The following is a 14,761-nucleotide window of genomic DNA, read 5'->3' on the forward strand; positions in this document are numbered from 1 at the left end:
CACTGTCCATCCCATGTCCATCCTGTGCCCATCCCCTGTGTCCATCCCCATTGTCCATTGTCCATCCCCATTGTCCATCCCCACTGTCCATCCCCAATGCTGACCACTGCATCCACTCCCAGTGTCCATCTGCTGTGTCATCTTCATTGTCCACTCCCAGTGTCATTTCCAGTGTCCATCCCCAGTGTCCATTCCCATTTTCCATTCCACCTGTCCATCCCGAGTGTCCAGTCCCATCGTACATCCCCAATGACACCTGCAGTGTCCATCCCTACTGTCCATCCCCATTTTCCATCCTCATTGTCCACCCCCAGTCCCATCCCCCAGTGTCCACCCCCAGTGTCACCCCCATCGTCCCCCCTGCATCATCCCCATTTTCCATCCCCAGTGTCCACCCTCATTGTCCACCCTCATTGTCCATCCCCAGTGTCCATCCCCAGTGTCCATCCTCATTGTCCATCCCCAGTGCCATCCTGCACATCCATCCTCATTGTCACCCACGGTGTCCACCCCCAGTGCCACCCACTTGGTCCATCTCTGCTGTCCATCCCCAGTTCCCATCCCTATTGTCCATTCCTATTTTCCACCCCCAGTGTCCACCCCCAGTGTCCATCCCCATTTTCCATCCCCTGTGCCACCCCCAGTGTCCATCCCCATTGTCCATCCCCTGTGCCATTCCCAGTGTCCATCCTCAGTGTCCATTCCTATTGTCCATCCCTATTTTCCACCCCCAGGGCCACCCCCAGTGTCCATTCCCAGTGTCCATTCCCAGTGTCCACTCCCAGTGTCCATCCCCTGTGTCACCCCCTGTGTCCATGCTCAGTGTCACCCCCAGGGCCATCCCTATTGCCCATCCCTATTGTCCACCCCTATTGTCCACCCCCAGCCCCATCCCCATTGTCCATCCACTGTGCCACCCTCAGTGCCATCCTTGTTGTCCATCCACTGTGCCACCCCGTGTCCACGCTCAGTGTCACCCCCAGTGTCCATCCCCGGTGTCCATCCCCAGTGTCCATCCCCGGTGCCATCCCCTGTACCACTCCCTGTGTCCATCTCTATTGTCCATCCCTATTGTCCATCCCCGTTTTCTATCCCCATTTTCCAACCCCAGCCCCATCCCCAGTGTCCATCCCCTGTGCCACCCCCAATGTCCACCCCCAGTGCCCATATCCAGTGTCCATCCCTATTGTCCATCCCCAGTGCCCATATCCAGTGTCCATCCCTATTTTCCACCCCCCGTGTCCATCCCCAGTGCCCATATCCAGTGTCCATCCCTATTTTCCACCCCCCGTGTCCATCCCCAGTGCCCATATTCAGTGTCCACCCCTATTTTCCACCCCCTGTGTCCACCCCCAGTGCCCACCCCCAGTGCCCATATTCAGTGTCCACCCCCAGTGCCCATATTCAGTGTCCATCCCTATTTTCCACCCCCAGTGCCCACCCCTAGTGCCCATATCCAGTGTCCATCCCTATTTTCCACCCCCTGTGCCACCCCCAGTGTCCACCCCCAGTGCCCATCCCCAGTGTCCATCCCCAGTGTCCATATCCAGTGTCCATATCCAGTGTCCATATCCAGTGTCCATCCCTATTTTCCACCCCCAGTGCCCATATCCAGTGTCCATCCCTATTGTCCATCCCCAGTGTCCATATCCAGTGCCCATATTCAGTGTCCATCCCTATTTCCCCCCCCCAGTGCCCATCCCCGGTGTCCACCCCGCCCCGGCCACGCTCCGGCCGTGTCACCCTGGCTCACTCTGAGCCTGGCCCAGCCCGGAGGGGTTCGAAGCCACCGCGCCGAGCGGGGCTGGCGCTGTCCCCGGCCGGGGATCGTCCCCGCCGAGCCCCGGCCCCGTCACGGCCCCGTCACGGCCCCCGGGGCCCCCCCCAAAATCACAGACGCGGCTCCGCACGTGCCCGGCCGAGCCCCAGTTCCCAGCGGGAGCCGGGAAGGGTTAAACTGGGAGCTGGGACGGGAACTGGAGCAGTCCATGGCCTCGGGGCCGGGGTTTGGCCCCGCCGGGGCAGCGGCAGAGCCGGCTCGGGCAGTCCCGGAGCGGCCGGAAGGGCCGAGCGGGGCCGCGGGGCAGAGCCGGGCCGGGCGGGGCCGGGCCGGGCTGGGCACGGAGCTGGGCACGGAGCTGGCACCGGAGCGGGGACACGGCGCAGAGGGGGGACATGGCACAGGGTGGGGGGCACAGCACACGGTGGGGGGGTACAGCCCACTCCGGGGGGCAGAGCCCCGTGGGGCGGTCACGGCACGGAGTGGGGGGCACAGCCTGGGGTGGGGGTCACAGTCCCGTTTGGGGGACACGGTCAAGAGTGAGGGTCACAGCACGGGAAGGGGGGGTCACAGCCCCTTGGGGGGGTCACAGCCCAGAGTGGGGGTCACAGCCCCTTGGGGGGGGGTCACAGCACAGAAAGGGGGGGTCACAGCCCAGACTGGGGGTCACAGCCCGGTGTGGGTCTCTCAGTCTGGTGGGGCGGTCACAGCCCAGGTTGGGGGCCACAACCCATTGCAGGCGTCACAGCCTGGGGTGGGGGTCACAGCACGGGAAGGGGGGGATCACAGCCCAGAGTGGGGGTCACAGCACAAAAAGGGGGGGGGGGGGTCACAGCCCCTTGGGGAGGTCACAGCACAGAAAGGGGGGGTCACAGCCCAGAGTGGGGGTCACAGCCCGGTGTGGGTCTCGCAGCCCAGTGGGGGGGTCACAAGCCAGGTTGGGGGCCACAACCCATTGCAGGGGTCACAGCCTGGGGTGGGGGTCACAGCACAGAAAAGGGAGGTCACAGCCCCTCGGGGGGGTCACAGCCTGGGGTGGGGGTCACAGCCCAGTGCAGGGGTCACAGCCTGGGGTGGGGGTCACAGCCCCTTGGGATGGGGGCTCAGCCACTCCCAGGCCAAGGCCCAGGTGGGCGCTGTGACCCCAGGAGCACGTGGGGTCTGGGGGGGTCCCTGGATGGGGGTGGGGGCACACAGGTGGGGGGAGGGCATGGGTGACAGTGTCGGGGTGTGCCCGTGTCCCTGAGCTCCCATGTCCCTGTGCCCCCGTGTCACTGATGGATGTCCACGTCCCTGTGTCCCTGTGTCCCCCTGTTCACGCTGTCCATGTCTCCTGTGTGGCCTCAAGGGACACAGGCAGGGACAGTGTCCTTGGCAGGGCCTTCCCATGGGGCTGAGCCCCCCTGGTGTCACCCCAACACCTGCTGTCACTTGTCCCTGTTCCAACTCCTCCCCCCATTTCTGTGTCCCTGTCCCAGCTCTTCTGTCCCCCGCCGTGGCCCTGTCCCAGCTCCTCCATCCATCCCTGTCCCAGCTCCTCCATCCATCCCTGTCCCAGCTCTTCTGTCCCCCACCATGTCCCTGTCCCAGCTCCTCCATCCGTTCCTGTCCCAGCTCTTCCATGCCCCGCCGTGGCCCTGTCCCATCTCCTGCACCTGCTGCCACGTCCCTGTCCCAGCCCCTCCATGCCCTGCCAGTGTCCTTGTCCCCAACAGTTCCATCCACTGCCGTGTGTCACCGTCCCAACTCCTCCATCCCCTGCTGTGTCCCTGTCCCCAACACCTCCATCCAACGCCGTGGCCTTGTTCCACTCCTCCGTCCATCCCGTCCCAACTCCTCCATCCCTGCCATGTCCTTGGCCCCAACATTTCCATCCACTTCTGTCTCCCTGTTCCAGCTCCTCCATCCCTGCCGTGTCCCTGTCCCATCTGAGCATGGCCCTGTCCCTGTCCCTGCCACGCCACCACGTCCCCATGCAGTGACCAGTGGGCTCGATAGGTGCCATGGTCCCCACGCTGCCACCGCCAGTGCCCGCCAGCCCAGGGGCAGGTCCGGAGGAGGGATCTGCTGCCTTTAAACCCCCGCTCCAACCACACCTTTAAGCTCTTCGAGTCCCCGCTCCAAACCCAGAATCCTTTCGGGATCCGTGGGGCCGAGCTGCCACCTCCAGCCGCTGGTGGCTTCGTCCCACTGTCCCCACTCAGCGCCCACAGCGGGGCCACGTCCATCCCATCCCCATCCCTTTCTCGGGGTGTCCCCCTGGTGTCCCACTGGGGTCCGGCCGGGGTCCGGCGGGCCGGGCGCTGCCTAATTAGGGGGTAGGAGCGGAGCAGGGCGGCAGCCACGCACAGCTCGGAGCCACTCACTCATCCCACAGGAATCCTCCCCACGGGGAGGAGCGGCCCCGGCCCAGCGCCTAAAAGGGCCCCGCACGGGCCGGGTGCCCTCGGAGCCTCGGAGCCTTCCTGCGTCCTCCTCCTCCTCCTCCTCCTCCTCCTCCTCCTCCTCCTCCGCGGCCGCAGCGCCATGGCAGGGCACGGCGCCAGCCTGCTCCTGCTCCTCGGGATCCTGCCAGGTAGGAGGATCCCGGGATCGCGGCTTCCCGAGGGATCCCGGAGAGGCTTCGAGCCCCGGGATGGAGCGCAGGGCGCGCCCCGTGGTCACACACCTGCGGCCACCACCGGGGTCCTGCCCGTGCGGGACAGGGCAGGTGGCATCGAGCCCGACGTGTCGCTGGGGCTGCCGGGGGGTGACAGCCCCGAGGGGACCGGGACCAACCCGGGACATCCCCGTGGGCGCCCGATGTGGGAGATGCGACCCGCGGGTGGGGGGCTGCAGGTGCGGGGTCGGGGGGCTGCAGCTGTGGGGTCTGGGGGTGTCAGGGCACAGGTTTGGGATGCGATGGGTCCCTGTGCCCTGTCACTGCTCCCGCGGGTGGGGAACTGCAGCTGTGGGGTCTGGGGGTGTCAGGGCACAGGTTTGGGATGCGATGGGTCCCTGTGCCCTGTCACTGCTCCCGCGGGTGGGGAACTGCAGCTGTGGGGTCTGGGGGTGCTGCCAGCTGCATTGGGACACAGAATTGGGGGACAATGGGTTCCTGCTCTCTTCAGGTCGGGTGCTGCAGGTGTGGGGTTCAAGGTGTGTCAGGGCACTGGTTTGGGGTGTGATGTGTCCCTGTGACCCACGGGTGAGGTGCTGACAGATGTGCTGGGGCACAATTTGGGGTGCAACGCATCCTGTGTCCTGAGAATGGGGAGCTGCAGGTGTGGGGTTCAAGGCGTGTCAGGGCACCAGTTTGGGGGGTGCTGGGTCCTTGTGCCCAGTCCCTGTGCCCTGTGGAGGGGGGGACTGCAGGTGTGGGGTCAGGGTGTGCCAGGGCACAGGTTTGGGGTCCCTGTGCCCCATCCCTGCTTCCCGTGGCTCAGAAGCTGCCGGTATGGAGTTTGGGGGTGCCAGGATACAGGTGATGGGCCCCTGTCCTCTGTGGGTTGGGGGCCACAGGTGTGGGGTCAGGAGGGTGTCAGGGCACAGGTTTGGGGTGTGATGAGTCTCTTCCCTATCCTGTCCCCTGTGGGTTGGGGGGTGCAGGTGTGGGGTCAGGGATGCTGGGGCACAGGTTTGGGGTCTCTGTGCCTCATCCCTGCTCCGCATGGGTGAGGAGCTGCAGATGTGGGGCTGGGGGGTGCCAGAGCGGGGTCGGGGCGTGCTCTGGGTGCTGTTTCGGGGGGTGACGGTGCCGTTCTGTCCCCAGCTCTCCTCGTGGCCGTCAGGATCAACGGCAAGGGCCGGGAGGTTCTGTACCTGGCCAAGGGCGACTCAGTCAAGCTGGGCTGTCCCTATGTCCTGGAGCCCGAGGACAACGGTCCCCAGGGCGTGGGAATCGAGTGGATCCAGATCACGCCCGAGAGACCCGGCCCCGAGAATGTGGTGAGGGGCTTGGGCACGGTGAACAGGGTTGGGGGGTGGAGAGATGGGATTGGGGCTCAGCCAAGATGAGGGACAGGCAGGGACAGGCAGGGACAGGCAGGGACAGGCAGGACAGGGAGGGACAGGCAGGGACAGGCAGGGACAGGCAGGACAGGGAGGACAGGCAGGGACAGGCAGGGACGGGAAGGAGAGAGGAGAGGGAAGGACAGGCAGGGACAGGCAGGACAGGGAGGACAGGCAGGGCAGGAAGGTCTGGAAGGACAGGGAAGGACCAGACCGGGTCTGGAAGTGCTGGGATGGGAAGGACCAGACAGGGACAGGCAGGACAGGCAGGAGAGGCAGAGAGGGACAGGGAAGGACCAGGCAGGACAAGCAGGGCTAGGATGGGATCAGAGGGAGCCCAGTGAAGCAGGCAGGGACAGGCAGGGTCAGGCAGGGATGGGAAGGAGAGGGAAGGACGGGCAGGCTCTGCAGGTTCTGAGCAAGGCAGGCAGGGATGGGCAGGGCAGGGAAGGTCTGGCAGCGTCTGGGAGTGCCAGGCTGGGAAGGAGCAGGGCCAGGCAGGGCTGGGAAGGAGCAGGGACAGGCAGGGACAGGCTGGGAAGGACAAGACAGGGCCAGGCAGAGCAGGGAACAACCAGCCAGGGACAGATGGGGTTGGTAAAGGCCTGGGACAGGCAGGGCCAGGCTGGGACAGGCCTGGGACAGGCAGGGCCAGAGGGAGGCCAGAAAAGGAGCAGGAACAGGCAGGAACAGCCATTGCTGAGCCTCCCCTGCCCTGAGAAACCCCCACTGAGCCCAAAGCCAACCCAAAAGGACCTCAATACTAACCCAAACCCAACCTTTAGCTCTAACCCCAACCCTAACCAAAACCAAACCTAAACACAGCCCTAACCGAATCCCAACTAACCCTAACCCAAACTAACCCTAACCCAACCTTAACAGAACACAAACCAAACCCTAACAACACCCTAATCAAATCCTACTGCAAAATAACCCAACCTAACCCTGACACAAACCCAGCCTAAAGCCAACCCCAACAAAAAATTAATTAACCCTAAAACAATCTAATCCTAACCAAACCCTAACCCAACACTAAATAACCTGACATTTAACAAATCCTAACCAAACTTAACCCAAAGACAGACCCAAACCACAAACCTAAACCTAACTAACCTTAACTGACCTTAACCCAACCCTAACCCCAACCGTAAGCCTAACCCAAACAAACCCTGACCAAACCAAGACCAAACCCAACCCTAAACCCAACTAAACCTAACTCTAACCCCAACCCCAATCGTAATCCCAGCCCCAAACCGTACCTAAACCCCACCCAAACCGTAAACTCAATCCTACACAAAACCAAACTCTAACCTCAAATCCCACCCTAACCAGATTCCACACCCAAACTAATCCTAACCCTAACCTTAGCCCCTAAACCTAACTAAACCCAAACCAAACGCAACCCAATCAACCTTAACCCAAGGCTAAACTAAATCCTAACAAACCATAACCCTAACCTAAATCCAACCCAAACCCTAACCCAACCCTAACCAAACCGAAACCCAACCCCTAACCATAACCCAACCCAAACCCAACCAACCTTCACCCAAGGCTAAACCAAACCTCAACAAACCTTAACCATAACCTAAACCCAACCCTAACCCAACTCTAACCCAACCCTAACCCTAACCCAACCCAATCAACCTTAACCCAAGGCTAAACCAAACCCTAATAACCTTATACCTAACCTAAACCCAACACTAACCCAAACCAAACCCAAAACCAACCCAACCAACCCTAACCAAAGGTTAAACCAAATCCTGACAAACCTTAAGCCTAACCTAAACCCAACCCAAACCCAACCCCTAACCCAACCTAAACCCAAACCCCAACCCAACCCAAACCCAAACCCTAATCCAACCTAACCCCAACCCAAACCCAACCCTAACCCAATCCCAACCCTAACCCAAACCCAACCCAAACCCAAACCCTAATCCAACCTAAACCGAACCCAACCCAAGAAACCTTAACCCAAGGTTAAACCAAACCCTAACAAACCCTAACCCTATCCCTAACCCAACCCAACCCCCACCCCTAGCCCAACCCAACCCCCACCCCTAACCTTAACCCAAACCCAAACCCTAACCCAACCTAAACCCAACCCAAACCTAACCATAACCCAACCCTAACCCAAACCCAAGCCCAACCCAACCTAACCTAAACCCAACCCAAACCCAATCCTAACCCAACCCTAAACCCTACCCAAACCCAAACCCAACCCTAACCCAAACCCAGCCCTAACCCTAACCCCAACCCAAACCCAATCCTAACCCAACCCTAACCCAACCCAACCCCTACCCCCAAACCCCACCCTCCCCACATCCCCAACGCCGCCCTGACGCTGTCCCCGCGTGTCCCCAGTTCCTGTCCTACCAGGACCACCACGTGAACTACGGCAGCGGCTCGGGGCTGCAGGACCGCGTGGCCTTCGTGCAGACGGACCCGGGCCAGCGCGACGCCTCCATCCGCGTGGCCGACCTGCAGGAGAGCGACACCGGCACCTACCAGTGCCGCGTCAAGAAGAACACGGTGGCCGTGCACGAGGTCATTGTCACCGTGCAAGGTGAGGCCATCGCTCCCGGCGCGGCCCCAGTGCTGCCTGTCCCCCCCTCCCCACGCCGCTTGCACACGCGGAGATGGTGTTGCTTCATTGCGGTGGCTCCTGGTGCCACTGATGGTGTTCCCTGTCCCCTCCCAGGTCCCCCTTCCTGGGTGGCCGCAGTGGCCCTGATGGTGTCCCCTGTCCCATCCCCTCCCCCTCAAGGTGTTCCCCTTTCTTCCCGTGTTGTGCTCCCACTCCTGAGTGGCCACTGGTGGCGCTGGTGGTGTCCCCTGGCCCCTCCCATGTCCCCCTTCCTGGGTGGCCCCTGGTGGCCCTGACAGTGTCCCCTGAAGTGGCCCTGATGGTGTCCCCTGTCCCCCTCCCAAGTCCCCTTCCCGGCTGGCCCTGACGGTGTCCCTCTAAGTGGCACTGACAGTGTCCCCTGTCCCCCATCCAGGTGGCCCTGACAGTGTCCCGTGTCCCCCTCCAGGTGATCCCCTCTCTCCCCGTGTTGTGCTCCCTCTCCTGGGTGGCCCCGGTGGCCCTGACAGTGACCCCCGTCCCCCTCCCCACCCCCCTTCCTGAGTGGCCCCTGGTGGCACTGACGGTGTCCCCTCAAGTGGCACTGGCGGTGGCTCCTGTCCCTTGTCCCCCTCCACGGTGGCTCCGTCCCTGTCCCTCCTCTCCCCCATCCCTCATCCCCTGTTCCCGGCTACTCCTGATGGTGTCCCAGTCTCCCTCCCGAGTATCCCCAGTCCCCCCAGTGTCCCTCCCGGGTGTCCCAGTCCCCCTCCCGAGTATCCCCAGTCCCCCCAGTGTCCCTCCCGGGTGTCCCAGTCCCCCTCCCGAGTATCCCCAGTCCCCCCAGTGTCCCTCCCGGGTGTCCCTGTCCCCTTCCCGAGTATCCCCAGTCCCCCCAGTGTCCCTCCTGGGTGTCCCCAGTCCCCTCCCGAGTATCCCCAGTCCCCCCAGTGTCCCTCCCGGGTGTCCCCGCCGTGTCCCCTGACGGTGTCCGTGTCCCAGCAGAGAAACCGGCGGCCCCGCAGTGCTGGAGCGAGGGGGAGCTGATCGAGGGGGGGTCGGTGCTGCTGCGCTGCTTCAGCCGGGGGGGCACCGCGCCCCTCTCCTACCAGTGGGCAAAGCTGGCCGAGGGCTACGGGGGCGGGCGCCTGCCCTCGGGGACCCTGCAAGGTGGGTGCCGGATCCCCCTGGGAGCTCGGGAGGGGATTTGGGGGGGTTCAGGAGGGGTTTTAGGGGCTCCCTGCCCTCGGGGACCCTGCAAGGTGGGTGCTGGACCCCTCCAGGGGGCCTCGGGAGAGGATTTAGGGGGGTTGAGGAGGGGTTTTAGGGGCCCCCTGCCCTCGGGGACCCTGCAAGGTGGGTGAGGAACCCCCCGGGGGGGCTCGGGAGAGGATTTGGGGGGGTTCAGGAGGGGTTTTAGGGGGTCCCTGCAAGGTGGGTGCCGGACCCCTCCGGGGGGGCTCGGGAGGGGGTTTGGGGAGTTCAGGAGGGGTTTTAGGGGCTCCCTGCCCTCGGGGACCCTGCAAGGTGCGTGAGGAACCCCCTGGGGCGTGCGGGGGCACTCGAGGGGCTTCAGGAGGGGATTGGGGGGCACCATCCAAGGGCGTGCTGTGGCCATGGGGGGCACGGGGGGATCCCTGGCTGGAGGTGCACAGGGGGTGGGTGCACATGGGTGGGGGGGGCTGTGTGCTCCATGTCCCTGTGTGTCCATACCCGTGTGTGCTCTGTGTCCGTGTGTCCGTGTCTGAGTGCCCGTGTCCGTGTGTCCATGTCTGTGTGTGCCCGTGTCCGTGTGTCCATGTCTGTGTCTGCTCTGTGTCCGTGTGTCCGTGTCTGAGTGCCCGTGTCCCTGAGTGCCCGTGTCTGTGTCCATGCCCCCATGTCCATGTCTGTGTGTGCCCGTGTCCCTGAGTGCCCGTGTCCATGTGCCCGTGTCCGTGTGTCCATGTCTGTGTCTGCCCCGTGTCCGTGTGTGCCCGTGTCCGTGTGTCCATACCCGCATGTGCCCCGTGTCCGTGTGTCTGTGTCTGAGTGCCCGTGTCCATGTGCCCGTGTCTGTGCGTCCATGTCTGTGTGTGCCCATGTCCCTGTGTCCATGTCTGAGTGCCCGTGTCCCTGAGTGCCCGTGTCTGTGTGTCCATGTCCCCATGTCCATGTCCCTGAGTGCCCGTGTCCGTGTGTCCATACCCGTGTGTGCCCCATGTCCATGTGTCCACGTCCCTGTGTCCATGTCGGAGTGCCCTTATCCCCATGTGCCCATGTCCCTGAGCACCCATGTCCCTGTGTCCCTGTGTGTCCATATCCCTGTCCCTGTGTGTCCCTCTGTGTCCCTCTGTGTCCCTGAGCACCCATGTCCCTGTGTGTCCCTGTCCCTCTGTGCCCCCACACACCCCGTCCCTGGGCCCCAAGTGCCACCCAGGTGACAGTGCCACCTGTCCCCCCCAGGCCGTGCTCCGGGTGACCTCCTGATCCGCAGCCTGACCGTGGCCCACGCTGGCACCTACCAGTGCCGTGTCACCAACCGCGTCGGGTACTCGGTGTGCCAGCTCAACCTGAGCCCCGGGCCCCGTGAGTGGCATTGGGGGGACACTGGGGACACAGGGGGGACACGGGGGGTGCCAGCTCAACCTGAGTCTCAGGCCCCGTGAGTGGCACCAGGGCTGGCTCTGGGTGGCATCACGGGTGTCTCTGTGTGGTTCCGGGGGTGTCCCTGGGCTCCAGGGTGGCACCGGGGCTGGTTCTGGGTGGCACTGTGGATGTCCCAGGTGCCAGCGTGCCCCGGAGCTGGCACTGGGGGTGGCTCTGGGCTCCAGGGTGGCACCGGGCTGTCCCAGGCCGTGCCCGGAGCCTCGGGCAGCCGGTGGAGGCCGGCGGTGACAGGATGTGTCCCCGCGGCAGGTGGGCGCCAGGCTGGCATCATCGTGGGCTCCATCCTGGGCTCCCTCCTCCTCCTCAGCCTGCTGGGGCTGCTCATCTGGGCCCTGATCGCCCGCTACCAGCGCAAGGAGTGCCAGCGTGCCTGCAGCGACTGCAGGTGGGCACTGCGGGGGGACACGGGGTGGCACTGGGCTGTACTGGGCTCTACTGGGCTTTACTGGGCTCTACTGGGCACCAGTGACTGGCACGGGGCACAGATGATCCACTAGCAGCGCGAGGAGGGTCCGAGGGGCTGCAGCGACTGCAGGTGGGCACAGAGGGACAGAGTGGGGACATGGGGTGGCACTGGGCTCTGCTGGGCTGTACTGGGCACCACTGGGCTCTGCTGGGGCACCAGTCAGGGCCACTGGGCTCTACTGGGGGCAAATGGGCAGCCAGAGGCTCCACGGGGCATCCCTGGGCATTGATGGGCACCACTGGGCTCCAGTGGTCACCAATGGGTGCTTCTGGGCTCTGCGGGGCACTGATGGGCATGGCTGGGGCCAAACGGGCACCAGTGGGTGATACTGGGCACTACTGGGCACTGGTGGGTATCACCGAGGTCCAGTGGTCACCACTGGGGTCCAAAGGGCACCACTGGGCACTGCTGGGCTCTGCCAGGGGCTGATGGGCACCAGTCACTGTCACTGGGCACCACTGGGCACCCCTGGGGTCCAGTGGTCACCACTGGGTGCTGCTGGGCTCTGCTGGGGGCTGATGGGCACCAGTGGGTGACACTGGGCACTACTGGGTAACCTGGTAACCACTGGGCACCCACGGGCACTACCAGGGGCCACTGCAGGTCACCTCAGGGTGCCACCAGGCACCGCTGGGGTCTAACAGGCACCAGTGGGTGCCACTGGGTGCTGCCAGGTACCCGTGGTGGGTGGCATCAGGTACAGGTGAGTGCCAGAGGGACACCAAGGGGTGCCACCAGGTACGGGGGGGTGCCACAGGGCACCGACGGTCACCAAGGGGTGACCAGCTACAGGTGAGTGCCACCACCCACAGCTGGCTTCCAGAGGGGCACCAACAGCCGAGCTGCTGCCCCTTTGGGTGCCACCGGGTGCCACCAAGCACCGCCGGGCACCCAGCAGCGCCACCGCTGGCTCTGACACTGTGTCCTCGCTTGTCACTGTGCCCGCAGGAGCAGCACGGGTGGCACCATGCCCCGGCCGTGCACGGCCTGTGCCCACCACTCGTACTCCCCGCACGGCATCAGCTACATGCAGTGCCAGCACGGCGACAGCGACGAGCGCGCGGCCGCGCTGCTCTGCAACGACGGCATCCGCCACCAGGTCCCCTGCCCCGCGCTGTGAGCCCGCGGCCACCGCCCGGTGTCCCCTCCCCGCGGGGCCACCGCGGGGCCACCGCAGCGCCGGCGACAGCGCCGGGGACAGCGCCGGGGACAGCGAGCGCCCGCCCGCAAAAGCGACGGCAGGAGCGGCTCCCAACCATCAAAAAACCCTAAAAACCTCGCGAAATCCTATAAAAATCCAACAATCCTATAAAATTCCCCTGAAATTCCACGAAATCCCGTTCCCGGTGCCCCCCCGCGGGGCCACCACAGCGCCGGCGACAGCGCCGGGGACAGGAAGCGCCCGCCCGCAAAACTGACGGCAGGAGCGGCTCCCAACCCTCAAAAACTCCTAAAAACCTCGCGAAATCCTATAAAAATCCTCCAAGTTGTCCAAAAATCCTATAAAATTCCCCTGAAATCCCATGAGATCCCGTCCCCGGTGCTCCCCCCTGCTCCCCGCGGGGCCACCGCAGCACCGGCGACAGCGCCGCGGACAGGAAGCGCCCGCCCGCAAAACTGACGGCAGGAGCGGCTCCCAACCACCAAAAACTCCTAAAAACCTCGCGAAATCCTATAAAAATCCTCCAAGCCGTCCAAAAATCCTATAAAATTGCCCTGAAAAATCCCATGAAATCCCCCGAAATCCCGTCCCCGGTGCTCCCCGCGGGGCCACCGCAGCGCCGGGGACAGCGAGCGCCCGCCCCCAAAAGCGATGGCAGGAGCGGCTCCCATCCCCCAAAAAAACCGTAAAACCCCTCGAAATCCCCCTAAAATCTCCCAAAATCCCTCTCCCGCCGCCCCCGGTCCGTTTTCACCTCGTTTTGTTGCTTTATTTTGGGGTTTGGCCCCGTTTTTTACGCCCCCCCCCCCCCCCCCCCGCATTTCCAGACCCTCCCAGTTCCCCATCCTCATTCCCAGTTTCCCCCCCGGCCCGGTTCCCATTTCCCGCCCTATTCCCAGAGCCTTTCCCGGTTTTCCAGGACCCCCGCCGGGCTCCCAGCCGGATTTATTTGTCACCCGCCTGTCACCGCGGGCTCGGGGCTGGCCCGGCCCCAAAAAACGGCTCCACCCCCGGTGCCCCCACATTTTGGAATTGGGTTTTTTTTGGGGGGAGGGGAGGGGTCGAGGCGCCGCCGGCACCGGGAATTGCGGTTCGGAACGAAGCCAAAAGGAAAAGAAACCAAAAAAAAACAAAAAAAAAAAAGCTAGGAAAAAGAAAGGAAAAAAAAGGAAGAAGGAAAAGGAATAAAATCGAGTGAATTGAGAGGGGGAGTGTGGTGATGTGGGGGGACAGCGGAGGGGACAGAGATGGGGACAGGGACGGGGACAGGGGAGGGGACAGAGATGGGGACAGAGATGGGACAGGGACGGGGACAGGGACGGGGACAGAGATGGGGACAGAGATGGGACAGGGGATGGGACAGAGGATGGGACAGGGACGGGGACAGGGGATGGGGACAGGGACGGGGACAGAGACGGGGACAGGGACGGGGACAGGAGAGGACGAGCCGAACAGGACGCTCCAGGCCAAGGATGGCCGGCGTGTCCCCGGAGGTGACAGCCGTGTCCCCAGCCCGCCCCTCTCAGGGAGCGCTGCGGCCGGAGGTGGCCTCTGTCCCCTCCCGTGGGGGACACGGGGCTGAGGGGGTGAGGAGGGGACCTATCCTTGTTCCTGTCCCCTCCTGTCCCTGTCCCCTTCTGTCCCTGTCCTCTCCTGTCCTTATTCCCGGTCCCTTCATGTCCGTGTCCCCTCGTGTCGCCATCCCCGTCCCTGTCCTCTTCCGTCCCTGTCCTTTCCTGTCCCCTCCTATCCCTGTCCCCTCCTGTCCCCATCCCTGTCCCCATTCCCTGTCCCCTCCTGTCCCCTCGTGTCGCCATCCCTGTCCCCTTCTGTCCCTGTCCTTTCCTGTCCCCTCCTGTCCCTGTCCCCGTCCTCTCCTGTCCTTATTCCCTGTCCCCTCCCATCCCTGTCCCCTCCTGTCCCCGTCCGGGCGCTGGGACCCACCGGGGGGGGCGGAGCCAGCGGGGGGGGCGTGGTCTATGGGGGCGGGGCAACCGCGGATGACGTCATCTGCCCCGCCCCTCCTCCAGAGCCCGTAGAAGCCGCCAGGGGGCGTTGGCGGCGGTTGCCGGGCAACGAAACATGGCGGGGCAGGTGGGGGAGGGGCGGGGGAAAGGGGGGGAAAATGGGGGAAAAGTGGGGGAAAAGTGG

At 63.9% G+C, this 14,761-nt stretch overlaps 2 protein-coding genes across 18 annotated transcripts in view; one reads left to right on the forward strand and one right to left on the reverse strand.

Annotated features, from left to right (window-relative positions):
* LOC125318084 (Fc receptor-like protein 2) overlaps positions 1 to 14,761 on the reverse strand; it is a 185,965-nt gene that overhangs the window by 119,679 nt on the left and 51,525 nt on the right. The gene's annotated exons all lie outside the window — the stretch shown is intronic.
* On the forward strand, positions 4,242 to 13,792 carry VSIG8 (V-set and immunoglobulin domain containing 8). Of its 5 annotated transcripts, none has more exons than XM_048288582.1 (8): positions 4,242 to 4,355; positions 5,532 to 5,707; positions 8,132 to 8,333; positions 8,770 to 8,802; positions 9,336 to 9,503; positions 10,779 to 10,901; positions 11,214 to 11,367; positions 12,397 to 13,792. In XM_048288582.1, exons 1-8 carry the CDS (start codon positions 4,307 to 4,309, stop codon positions 12,566 to 12,568), a joined length of 1,077 nt encoding a protein of 358 aa, XP_048144539.1. In that variant the 5' UTR covers positions 4,242 to 4,306; the 3' UTR covers positions 12,569 to 13,792. The 5 variants fall into 5 exon arrangements, with proteins under 5 accessions (XP_048144539.1, XP_048144541.1, XP_048144540.1 ...); XM_048288584.1 differs by having other exon boundaries at positions 11,232 to 11,367; XM_048288583.1 differs by having other exon boundaries at positions 9,339 to 9,503.

Source organism: Corvus hawaiiensis, chromosome 29 (assembly GCF_020740725.1).
Source record: "Corvus hawaiiensis isolate bCorHaw1 chromosome 29, bCorHaw1.pri.cur, whole genome shotgun sequence".
NCBI classification, from domain to species: domain Eukaryota; kingdom Metazoa; phylum Chordata; class Aves; order Passeriformes; family Corvidae; genus Corvus; species Corvus hawaiiensis.

Bases quoted from the DNA above. Each gene is read 5' to 3' on its own strand.
- VSIG8 (XM_048288582.1), top strand. From the start codon at position 4,307: ATGGCAGGGCACGGCGCCAGCCTGCTCCTGCTCCTCGGGATCCTGCCA. The intron at 8,334-8,769 runs GTGAGGCCATCG...TCCCCCATCCAG, and splicing joins GGTCATTGTCACCGTGCAAG to GTGGCCCTGACAGTGTCCCG. The intron at 8,803-9,335 runs GTGATCCCCTCT...TCCGTGTCCCAG, and splicing joins TGTCCCGTGTCCCCCTCCAG to CAGAGAAACCGGCGGCCCCG.